Source organism: Anguilla rostrata, chromosome 13, assembly GCF_018555375.3.
Source record: "Anguilla rostrata isolate EN2019 chromosome 13, ASM1855537v3, whole genome shotgun sequence".
NCBI classification, from domain to species: domain Eukaryota; kingdom Metazoa; phylum Chordata; class Actinopteri; order Anguilliformes; family Anguillidae; genus Anguilla; species Anguilla rostrata.
Genome location: NC_057945.1, coordinates 12,477,411 through 12,490,062, shown reverse-complemented (window position 1 = coordinate 12,490,062; position 12,652 = coordinate 12,477,411). Strand labels below are relative to the sequence as shown.

General features: G+C 45.4%; 1 protein-coding gene across 1 annotated transcript; it reads right to left on the bottom strand.

Annotated features, from left to right (window-relative positions):
• Window positions 1-1,454: 1,454 nt before the first annotated feature.
• LOC135238445 (protein Wnt-10b-like) lies at window positions 1,455-8,804 on the bottom strand. The gene is made up of 4 exons (XM_064306343.1): window positions 8,220-8,804; window positions 6,993-7,255; window positions 5,090-5,520; window positions 1,455-3,016 (listed from the first exon to the last, which is right to left on the bottom strand). The coding sequence occupies exons 1-4, from the start codon at window positions 8,291-8,293 to the stop codon at window positions 2,516-2,518; spliced, it is 1,269 nt and encodes a 422-aa protein (XP_064162413.1). The 5' UTR covers window positions 8,294-8,804; the 3' UTR covers window positions 1,455-2,515.
• Between the last annotated feature and the right edge of the window lie 3,848 nt (window positions 8,805-12,652).

Genomic DNA, 12,652 nt, shown 5'->3' with positions numbered 1-12,652 from the left:
TTACATCACGACCGCGTGTGTGCTCCTGTGCGTCGCGGGCTGCAGTATGACTTAAAGTGATAAGGAGGGAGAAAGAGAAAAAAGCACACAGAAAAGAGACTAAGGGATCATGTCTTCCTCTCTCTGTCTCCCGCAATGGCAAAACAGCAACAGCGGTGCTTATGTGAAGTTGAATGAGTGTGTGTACAGCTACAACAAAACACTGTGCAACAGTGTGGTTAGACTCATTTGTTTCTGAGGTGTAATGGCAAGAGCACAATGGCACATGCACCTAAAGGTTCCATAGAGGGGAACCTGTCAGCTGTGGCCCCCCTGCTCACACACACAAAAATTACTCACATTAAACACAGGTATACTAATCTACTATCTAAAAGCTCAGGTCTGAACAATGCAATGGCAGCATTTCAAGGGTTTTTATATCAGTTTTAAAGAGCCGGTCTCTGCAGTGGCTGTGGGTGAGGTGCCAGAACCAGGGAGAATGATTTCCAGCACACCATACATGGCTTGAAGCACTCGACAAATTATTATATCACTACACTCCATCAGGTCGGTTTGAAACTACACATATACTCAGATACACACAGACACAGGCACACACACACACACATGCGCGCGCACACACACACACACACATGCATGCACACACATACCTGTAATTTGTTTGGGTCTCAGTCCACCTTGAAAACAACAGTTTAACAGTTACACTTGTATTTCTCTTCCAGCATCGTGGTATTATAAAAACTGAAGGAATAAATTAAGTAAAATAAGTAAACTAAATTGAACATTAGTTAAACTAACACAGATTTTACATTTCAATTTTAGGGATAATCTCTGTTGAGATTGATGGTAGCTTTCTGGCATAAAAGCTCCTTAGTGTCAGAATTGTACTACATTTCCTAAATTTCCAGAATACTCTAAGAACTCTCAGCTTCAGTGATTTCAACCTCAGCTCATCAAGAACATCTACAGCTTTCCAGGGCCAGGACTGCAGACCCCTGATGCTAATTACCAAACTAATAACTGTACTCATGGTAGAGTCAACAAAATCAACATAACTGTCCTACATTACCCAGGGATTCCTGTGTTCTAGGCTAAGAGTATATGGGATAAATTTAGTCCATTTGCTCCATATTTATCACTTTGGTGAATAATTTCCCAAATGCATCATTCAATATGGCTACAGTATGCCCCAAATGCAGTTCATTTAGTAAATAACGAGCATTTAAATATCCCTCATCAACAATATCATCAGTATCCCCAATTCCCGAAGACAACAACACTGAATATGATGTCCTTAGCATGCCTAACTGCCTTGTGTACTCTATTCAGGAAAGGCAAGGTTGTAAACACAAATTAAGTATTTTTCATCAGTGTTCATTAGTCACTCATCACAGGAATATATCTGTCCCATTATACCTCTTCACTCAAACAGAAATATTTTCAAGAAACAGAAATGCCTATGCAAATAAACATTTATTTATAAAATATATCCACAACATAATATGCACGCAGCGGTGTATTATGGTAGGAGCTAATGTTTTGCAGTGTTTTTCCACGTTCGCGCTCCTGCCGTTGTCCTTTGTTTCAGAAATGAGAGCAGATGAAGCTGGTTTTTCACAGTTAAGAAGGGCCAGGGATTCAAACGGCTCCTTGGCATTTTGAGAACAACATCGGCGGGGACGAGAAAATGAATCTCAAGAGAAGGAATACACACGAACGGATAATACACGAAAACCAGACAGAAACTTAGGGGGATGGGGCTGGAGCTGTGTCATTTATCCATATGAGGTACAATCAGATCAGAGAAGTAGACGCATTGCATAAATGTGATGGTTTTTTTTTGTTAAGGGGTTATACAGAGACTGTTGTATTTGGCTAAGGAAGTGTCAGGAACAGCAGTTTTCAATAGCCGAACGCAACCGATGTACAGTGGAAACTGTTTGGGCACTAGCTGAATAATGTTCCATTTCCCTGTGCAACCACACAGCCTTCTGCACATTTCCCCAGAGGGGAGGCAGGGGAGGCTTTCTGTACAGAACAGGCAGAATTCTGCTTAGTTAGCTAACTTCCTGGGCCTTGCATTCAGCAGTAAGGTTGTGCAAGGTTAGGATTTGTTTAGGGCGGATGACAAGAAACAAATGTTTTCGCAACGTTTTTACAACCTCTCTGTTCAAACCACAATTGTTCAGTTTGATTATGAAGAGGACCTTGGACTTAATTCTTTTTTCCCTACATGGAAAACATAGGAAAACTTAGGACATTACAGAGGTGCTTTTGAATGACAAAATAATGAGAACTCAATGTTTTCACAAAGATTACACAGCTTTAAAAAATGCGACACACGAATGCCATCTGACTTTCCGGATGGTTCCAGCCCTCTGTGGCAGCTGCTCAGCACACACCCCCAGTCCGCCGTCGTGGGGAGGGACGCAGCCTCTGCCGTACCCCGTTCGTGGGGGCGCTGCCCGAAGCGGCGGGCGGCGTCCGCGCGGGCGTGGGGGCGTAGGTTGGCGGCTCACTTGCAGACGTTGACCCACTCGCTGACGCGGCACTCCTCGCACAGCACGTAGCAGCACCAGTGGAAGCGGCAGTGGCAGCGCTCGGCGCGGGTCTGCCGCAGCACGTTGTGGCCGCGGCCGCAGCACAGCGAGCCGCAGCCGTCCGTGCGCGCGCTCGTCTTGTTGCAGACGCGGCCCGGCGTGCCCGGCGAGTCCACCGCCGGCTCCCGCTCGCAGAAGTCCGGCGACTTCTCGAAGTAGACCAGCTCGCCGGACAGGTGCCGCCGCCGCCTGCGGCCCCGCCCCCTCCCCTGTCCCTTAGCCCCGCCCCGGGCCCGGGGGTTGAAGACGCCGCTGTTCTTGTTCTGCGAGTTGATGAAGACGGCGGACGCGAACTTCTCCCGCAGCACCGCGCCCACCAGCCGGAACTCGGGCGTGGCGTACCAGCAGGTCTTGAACTGGCAACTCCCCGATGTGCCATGACACTTGCACTTCCTCTTTATGTTGTCTGCCACTACCTGCCGCAGAGAGAGAGAGAGAGAGTGAGAGGGAGAGAGAAAGAGAGAGAGAGAGGGAGAGGGAGAGGGACAGAGAGAGAGAGAAAGACAATGAGAGGGAGAGGGATGCTATTTTCTCATTGGATGCCACATGGACTGGACTGACCACAGTATATGTACTTCACCACAGCTGAACGCAGTCTGGTTCTGTTGATCGCATGAAGCTCCATCACAGCCCCAGTCTACGCTGATCAGTGCGCCATCGGTGCACTTTGTCATACTGTGCTCAGCTCAGACATCACTGACATTCAGCTCATTCCAACCCAATAAATATTTGATGCCCCTGATGGCCAATTCATTTCTCAGCCTAGTTAAACCACGACATTAAAAAAACATTAAAGAGTACATTGCATTAAACACAGGGAAATACAGGCAAGTGTGCCACTCTGTCAAGGGATCTGTCAAGGGACAGTGCATCGTGAATGAAAAAAAGGACTAAACAGACGTTAACACACTGCGTAAATGCTACAGTTAAGCTCACAGCAAATTACACATTGGCTTTAGGAAGGAACATATGAAACAGGGTGACAGCAGGACGTAGCATTACAACTTTAAACTGGAAATAATGAATTAACACATTCATGAATCCAAAGTTTAGGAAAGGTTGACACAACCAGTAAAGTCTGGACTTAGTGTAGGACACCATTTGGACGTTCAATTATATGCTTTGTATGTGGGACCTCATGTTTCATTGGATAAGGAAATCTTTGGCCATTCCTGGAGTTCTTTTACAATTCTGAGCGATTTAATTTCCCTCATTTTCTGAGGGATTCATTTTCCACACTGTATTTTGCGCCGAGCTCAGAACCAGAATGCAAGCCAAGCAGGTTGTTTAGCTTGTCGTTTCTCTCAATGGCAGTAGCTTCACGTTCATAATTGGCTGACAGCTCATAATGAGATTTGCCCGCCCCGGGAAAAAGACTTTTAGCATTCCTGTGATCCCCAAAGGCTTGCGTTTGCTTTGTGTCAAGTCATGTTTTTAGGCCCACTCCACTGCGGTTGCTGTCACTGAGTAATAGCACATTGGAGTAAAGTAAAGCACACTGGAGTTGCAACTGTTGTATGAAACGTGCTACAGAAATAAAGTTTGATCGATTGATTGCTGTAACATCCTCAGTTGATTTGGGAGGGTGCAGACAAACTAAACCCACAAGTGCTAAAATGTCAAAAAGTGACAGCGTCTTTTACACTTTTCAGTGGCCCGCAAGAAATTATTGGTGGCTGAAGGGGAGAAGCCTTCTAAAGCTTTTCAAACAGACAAGCATGCCTGAGGAAAATGTTCCATCAAACTGCGACTTAATTTCTCCCTGTCAGTCCAACACCTGATTTAATCCCCGTGTCAGAGGACCATGCAGCGTATGCAGCTATTAACCAGAGGGAGCGCTCTTGTGCAGGATCCTTCTCTCCATGGCCGACGCTATGGCCAATTAGTCGCCATCATGCAGAGCTGCTGACCACAGGCAGCACTGAGGCAGTCATTTGACTCTGAGGTAGTCAGGAGTTGCTTCTTGGACATCGCTTGTACAAACGTCTGGTGCTTTAGTTGAATATTACAGCTAGATGTAATATGATTGCTTGCAGGCAAATTCAGTAAGTGGTGATGGGAGTGGAGCAATTGAAGGTGAATTTGTAGTTGGCACATCTGCATAGCTGAAAGTGTCCATGCGGATGATATGGCGCCATTTTGGTCATAAGCAACAGCGCAGGCAGGGGACCGTGCACAGCCCACGAATGTGCACGTGCACGGGGCTGACGCAAGCACAGCTCGGGATCTGTTCAAACGCTGTATCAGGAAAAACTACAGTCTACACTAATTATAGCACCAAATGACCTCAGCTGAGACTAAAACAGTTTGCTGCAACTGAATAAATCATCATCATGTGATAAATTGTCCAGAACAAATTGTCTAGTAGCTATGCGCCGATGCCAGAGAACACTTGAGAACAGCACGAGTGCTTTCAGCAGGAAAAAAGCCGCTTTGGCGTCCGTGAGAAAGCAGGAGCGCAGCGGCGGGCGCCACAACGCGAGCCTCACCTGCCGGCCCACGCGGTTGTTGTGCAGGCGCATGCGGGCGTGGATGTCGCGCGGCGACTCGCGGGGGTCCAGCCAGTCGCGGGAGAAGCGCTCGCCGAGGCGGGCGTCGTGGCTGCAGCCGCCCCAGCCCCAGGTGTCCTGCGAGGAGGGGGGCTCCTCCAGGCGGGGGCTGAGAGAGTGCGCATTCAGGCGATGGAGTTCGAAGGGATGCAGCTGGCCCCCCCGGGCCGCCCCTCCGCCGCCACCGCCGCCCCCCCGCTGTATGGTCTGGTGCTGCAAATGGCGGAGCTTGAGCAGGATCCTGCTGTCGTCCAGGCGACGCTTGGCCTCGCAGCCGCACCCCCTCAGCTTTCCCAGGCTGCAGGCCGACGTCACAGAGTGGGCCACGCCCGCTGCCATCAGCGCCAGGGAGAAGGCGCTTTCCCGGAAACCTGCGGGAAGCAGGAGGGACATGGGGCTCCAGTTCAGTGCCACAAGCCAATCAAAACTCCCCATGTCTCCTGCACTCCTAGCCACACCCAGGTCACATATCAATTTGAACTACCGTGAAGTACTCTTTAGCCTTGAATATCCCCTTAGTTACTTAAAGCAAAAACATCATGGAACAAAAACAAAAGTACAAAATTATAAGAAATAAACACATGGGTTTATTTTAAACGTGTCAGTAATAGGCAGGAATTCTCAGGTGGCACATTTCAAATAACCATTTGGTTCAGGCCAGCTGTAAGGTGGACATACTCAAATCCAGGAGATCAAACCTGAAACAGGCACACACACCATAACTCCCCACTCCCTGTTTTGGCCCTAAATGCTACCATGCTACCTCTCTTAATCCCAACAGTCACAATCACAGATATTAGAATGGCTGGGGTGTTACACCTTGGCAGGGTGTAGCCAATACCGTACCAGCACTGAGAGTTCAAGAGTCAAGAGTCAGGAGTCAGTTTATTTTCCATTTGTGATCACCACATTGGTGTTTTTGTCAGATGTGGAAAATCCAGGTTCAGAAAGTAAAAGTCCTCACAAATGTTTTGCACCAATCACCTGGATTTGCTCATTAGCTCAATTCTTCAGCCAGGAGGTGGAACTAATTAATGAAATCAGCTGGCTGTGTTCATGGGAGGAAGAAACACGCAGCAGGACTTTTACTTTCTGACCCCTAGATTTCCCACCGCCGATTTTTGTGCATATGTGCCTTCTGATCGCATGAATATGCACAGAATATGCCTGCATATTGTCAGCTACTGCAGTGGCTTTCAGCCCTTTGGAAAATATGGGCCATGTCCTAACAAGAATGAGTAATGTGTCAAAATCTTCAGCATATAATTTTTTTCCCATAGAAATTCCAACAGAGATTAAAAATCTGTCAGAAAACAGAAGGAATGATTTCCAAATTAATACAAAGATCAGTATCAATCATTGGCACTCTTGTCTTCTACAATCAGCTGCTTGTGGGCGTGGTTTCTTTTTAAAACGGTATTTGTTAAATGTAAATCCAGACACAACGAGTCCTAATTAACAGAACTATGTGGAATGGGGAAATAAAACTTGAAATCGGAGAGTTTACGCATTGGATCTTTAATCTGATTGGTTATCGCACCATGCTCCCCATCCTTCCGGTCGCTCCACCAGCTTGTCTTGCATCGCCAGACATCCCAGCATCCCTTGCGGGCGTGAAAAATTGTCTCCCATTGAAAAGAATGGAGGCCATTATGAAGTCTCTTTTCGTCGGAGGACATGTGGCTTTACCCGACGTGTGCATTAAGCCCCAGAATAAAGATGCAAATATATTGTTTTCTTTAGTCCAATACACCTCTACTAAACAGCCTCTACAAGCCTAAGATTTTCCCTTCACCACAACCTCTGTCAGTTAATACCCTCCCATTTCACCCCCTCCGCTCACCGCGGCTGAGGATAGGGCTCTGGTGGGGCAGCTTGCCGTGGCTCTCCAGGGAGGAGCAGTTCCAGCGCTGGTCCCGCAGCTGGTGCTGGCACTCGTGCAACGCCACCTGGATGCCCTGCAGGGCGGAGGCCGTCACGTCGGGGCTGCGCACGCACAGCCGCATCTGCCGCTTACTCAGGCCCGCAAGCTGCAGGCACACCGTGCTGGGGGTAAGAACTGGGTCAGCGGCCCCCTTCAGGCCAAGAATGTCATTGCACAGGACCCTAGGGAAGGAGGAAGAAGAAAGACGGACAGGAACTGTTTATCAGTGTCACTCAAACTTGCATTTGTGGTGAAGAAAGGATAATATTATCTCTAGCTAACGGTGTGAGCATTGCACCAAAGTATCTGAATTCTAGTCACAATTTCATCGTGGTGAGTGACTTAGATCATACAACCCCTGCCCCCACCTTTTAACTTGAAAATTAACTACCTGAAACATGTGAAGACACGAAAACATTAAAATTACGATATTGTTTTCTTTGCTATCGGTACTTTGAACCGAACCGAGTTCAAAAATAGAAGACTTCAACTTGGCTTGAAAACAAAGTGTGGCACTGCGTGTAGCCTATTCTACTTCAATTTATTCAGTGCATGTCCAGAAATGTAAGTATACCAACTGATATATCTAACTGGATATTGAATGCAACTGTCTGCGAGGGAAATTCTAATACATTAGAAACAGTGGACCGTTTTTCACAAGTAAACATCTGTTATTGAATTATATTTGTTATCAATTAGCTCAAAGGAAACATAAGATCGCTGACACAGCGATTTGGGGTTACTTTACTTTTGGGGTTACGACAGTATTGGGGTTATTTAAATCGTTTTTGGTTTCTCGTGTGTGTGTTACAGGAAAAATACAAAATTAAATTATAATACCCGATGCCATAGACGTATTGATATTATCAGAATTATTCATAGAGTCCTTTTTTAAATAAGGATATATATCTTATGAGTGGAACGACCTTTCCTGTATCGTTACTGAAAAACAAAACAAAACATAATTCTCCCAACCACCATCATCGCAAACGGGCCATATCAAAATCCATTGTAGTGTTGTCTATCGTTGAGGCACATTCAACATATGCAACTGCTATAACTGTAAACCTCTGTCAGTGCGTGATACTTTTGTCCTTCCTTCGTTCCCCAACAGCATTTAATCGGTTTTAGCTATAGCAAACTTACGTGAATGCAGGTGACGTTAACGCAGTGGCCAAAATCAAGATGCGTTCCCACCAGCGTCTATAATATATTTCCATTTCGGTAAACTTCGGTCCAGCGGTGACATGAAAAAAAACTTGTGTAATATCCTTCTTGTACTGAAACGGTTTACGACTGGTTTTTGGCTGCTAGAAGATACGGTTATTGTTTCAGGGAAGAACTGCGAAAGATATGGAGAAAGTGCGCAGGATGAGGTGAATCGTCTCCTCAGGGAGTGAGTGAACGGGAGGAGGAGAGAGACAGTGCAACTACAGACGGTTGTTTTGGAAGTAGTAAAACTGTCAGTTAATTGGATATGCAAATAAAAAAAACATAAAAATGTCTTCTTCGTTTGAAATCCGTTACTTTACTGTCAAGGTTCTGACATCTCCATCCTCGTCATCTTTATCATCGTAAGAATAGTTCAGTCAACTAAGTTACCTAACCAGAGAATGTGAACAGCTTCCTTCGTGATTCCTAATGTTCCTGTGCTGAAATGCCCCGAAGAAAAATGAACAGTGTGGAAATGTGATACATGGATGAATAAGTGCGAGACGATGAAACGTTTGAATGAAAGAATGAAAGAGAAGTTCGAGAGGTCGACGGGAGGCGGCAGCAGGCAGGCGTGCGGCTGTTGGAACAATACCCCGTTTGGGTCGCGTGGTCATCTGGCGCAGCCGTCCCAGTCCCATACTCAAGCGCCTGGCCTTCATTGTTCTTCTTTCTGGGAGTTGTGCTCCCGTTAGGTTTAGCAGTTTTAACTCTGTCGATATTTATGGAACAGTATTTTATAAACTGGAAGGGATCAATATAAACAACACACATTCTCTCAAGCACACACATTGCACAATAAAAGTACAGCAGGGTAACATTTTTGTTCTTTAAGGAACAAATTTCCCAAATATACCCTGAAAGGTACAATAATGTTATTTTGCCACTAATAAGTACCTTCTACAAGCAAAAAAAGGTACAAATAAATGATCAAACCCATGGCGAGGGGTACAATTTTACACAGGCCAAGCTGTAGGGTACCACCCCAGTGACAAGCGTTGTACCTTTTTTCTAAGAGTTTACACAGACACACACACACACACGCACACACACACACAATACTTTTTCACACAATGAGCTACACCAGATGTGCACTACTAGATGCCGGCAAGAGGAATGCGATCCTTCATCGCATTTATTCTGTTCAGCTTTAGGCCATACGCCAGTCACTTCTCAAAACCTGGTCAACACTTTCAGCATTACCAGATGCTCTTTATAGTTTTACAGCCATTTTGAGTGCATCCTTATCCTTTTCCCCAAAGTGACATCTTACATTCTAATCACATAACTAATTGGGCTGCATTAATTAATCTGTTTGTGAAATGTGCCAAGACTATAGTTTGTACGTCTGTTTGTAGCCATACAACTTATTGCTTGGTTGTAGCTGTATTGTTTTTTATGGGTTTACTGAAAAACACAGCCTTGAGCAATAAAGGTATAGTGGTGCTTCCTGAAACGGTCTATGTGCTCTTTGTATCAAAGGTAGAGGTTCATTGTATCTTCAAAATCTTTCTTTAAATATTACAAAAACATGTAAATTCTACATCTTACTGGTCATAAATACTCTACCCTGTCTGAGTACCTGTATTAATACCGTTTTTCCCTGTTCACTACATATCCAGGACCTGTTAGGCTGCAACCAGTGAAAATATATGAACACTGCTACAATAAGCCTAGCATGAAGAGGCATTTATCATTGCAGTCAAAGTGTTTAATATAAATATATTAGATCCTTCATTGTCTCGTTATCATCGATGGGAATTAATTTAGAAAGCAACTTTATCATACCGCTAATATGCTACATAAGACAATTTCACATGTCGATTAAAATCTTACCACCTCTAATTTTGGATGTATATGCACACAGCTACACTTGTAGTTTAGTCTCACACATTAAGACTAGAAAAACCTTTTGATATTAATGGAAAGTGATAAAAGGACATGTTTCACAAGTAATATCTTTATTTGGTATATATACTGCATCTACTTATGGGGGGGGGGAGGGGGTGACTGTAACGAAACACGCCTTTCTTTCTTTCACTCTCTTTCTTTCAGAAATGTCTATTCGTATACCTTATCCACATCCAAGAGCCCCACACAGAGGTGTGGTCATGTTTTTCAACCTTCTAAAACATTCTTTTCCTCCTCCAGATAAAGGTAATAGACCTCAGGTCCCCCCCACCCACCCCCACAAAGGCAATCCGTTCTTTGCATGACTAACGTCCTGGCTCTGTCAATTGTGTAAGTTTTTTTTTAAAGTATCCCCCTTGTGCGCTCTCAGTTGTAGAGCGATAGCAGATTTTAGCCTGCAGTCAGATACATGTCCTCTTTGAGCTGTCTGTCAAATGACAAGGCTTTCATAAACCTCTGACAGGTGTAGCCTGAGTAGCATTGGTGTGTGCGTGCGCCTGTGCGTGTGCATGTGTCTGTGTTGAGGGGGTGGATAAATTCTTGAATGGATTCATAAATCTGTTCTTAAATCCTGTGAAAGATGATGAGCCATCCCCAGTTTCTATCAAAGTATAAATCAGCCTGCGAATGCACTGTGTGCAAAAATGTACGCTTAGTTGAGGTTGAAAAATGTGTTTACATTATTCATGCAGGTTGTGCAGTTGTCTTATTTAGAGAATCCTGTTTCAGTTTCAATTTCAATTACCTAACCTAAAACCTAACAAGTAATCGTGATTTTAACGCCAAGAGAACACTGTGGGCTGGCCAGAGGCGGCTACAGAGATGCAGCCCAGTTGCCAATCAAGTTGCCGCTCTGCTCTGGCGCTTGGTAAACGCCCCGGTAGTACGGTAGGGTGGGGAATACCCAACATCGCACATTGCAGACTCTGTTTTCATGCTTTAAACGGGTATGACATTTTATTTCAAATTGATGCCTCTCACGGCGTAGGCAAGCCGCACCCGCGGCGGGGACTGATTGCGCCTCGCGGTGACACGCATTAATCATCCGTGGCAAAGCTATCACGCGCTGCCAGGACCGCAGGTGAGATGCCCTATCTACTTTCCCGTTAAAGAAACAAGCGTCATGCATGCGCAAGCACGCAAACTCGTCACAAGACAGACGGAGATGCTCCCTATACGGTAATAGTTAAAGTTGCAATAAGAGACTGCAGAAACGATCATAAACTGAGAGAAATGGATGATCAAAATAACAGAGGTGTGGAGTAATAAAGTCATCGATACTCGACTGGCTCACATACATAGCTGATGTACTTTTGTTCATTAGTGTTTTGCCTTACAAGATTTCTGAAGCTATTTGTTACTATTTAGTGTGTTGTATCTGCCTTCCCTTTGCCCCGTAACATCCATAACTTGGCCCCCTATAATCACTCCATCATTCTCACCACACCACGCTCCCACATGTTCCCCTGTTCCCCGGGTCCCTGTGGCAGGCAGAGAGGGCTGCAGCAGTCAAAGTGTACCTCAGGCTGGGAGAATTCCTGCTCTGTTTCGACTCGCCAAGCAGGCCTCTTCCCTCACTTCACTCGCCCTCAAGCACATGTGCACAGTCTCTCTCTCTCTCTCTCTCTCTCTCACACACATACACACATGCACACATAGTATATACACCAACACACAAAACCACACACACCAAGAATTAAGCATGCATTCATGTACTCACAGACATGCTTGTGTGTATATATGTGCACATGCTCACACCCTCAATAACACAAGCCCACTTTTCCCCATCTTACAAATTAATTCAGAGACAAACATGCAGAGGTGTCTGACAGAAAGAAAGAATAACATTACCATAGTGTAATTTAAGGCATCTGATGCAATACCTACAAAGGGCCCAATCTCACATTCAGTCAGGACAAGTCACATATTTATATTAAATATTTTAATGAACAGGCAAGTACATTTTTTGGTTTGGCGCTGAATCAATCTAACAGGGAGCATGATACATCTCCCCTGCTAAACTGGAGGAATACCCCCCCCCCCCCCCCTCGTATCTAGAAGCAGATCCAAACAACAGGTGGTGGTGGAGGGTGAGAGCAATTCTGAGCAGTAGCAGAGAAGCATGCAAAAGCAGCGCAGGCAAGCAGCAACACTGGAGGTTTTGATTGTTGGTTTGAAAAGGCGCTCCATTGGTGGTGTGTGCATGTGATTGGATGAGTATGAGAAAATGCGTTGTACGTGATTGGTGGATTATGGAAACGCATGAGAATGTGATTGCTTAGGCCGACCACAGTCGGCTGCAGCGGGAGTTTCCTGACAGAGCTTCCGTGTACTCCATGCCCAGTGCTCATTGGAGGCAAGCGGGTCTGAACTCCCTTGATGCGACTTAAAAACAAATGGGACCATTCAATGACAAGCATCGATTGACGAGTTAATGTCTTGCATGTTTGCTGCAC

Bases quoted from the DNA above. Each gene is read 5' to 3' on its own strand.
- LOC135238445 (XM_064306343.1), bottom strand. From the start codon at position 8,293: ATGGAAATATATTATAGACGCTGGTGGGAACGCATCTTGATTTTGGCC. The intron at 5,521-6,992 runs GTGAGCGGAGGG...TGCTTCCCGCAG, and splicing joins GAGCCCTATCCTCAGCCGCG to GTTTCCGGGAAAGCGCCTTC. The intron at 3,017-5,089 runs GTGAGGCTCGCG...TCTCTGCGGCAG, and splicing joins ACAACCGCGTGGGCCGGCAG to GTAGTGGCAGACAACATAAA.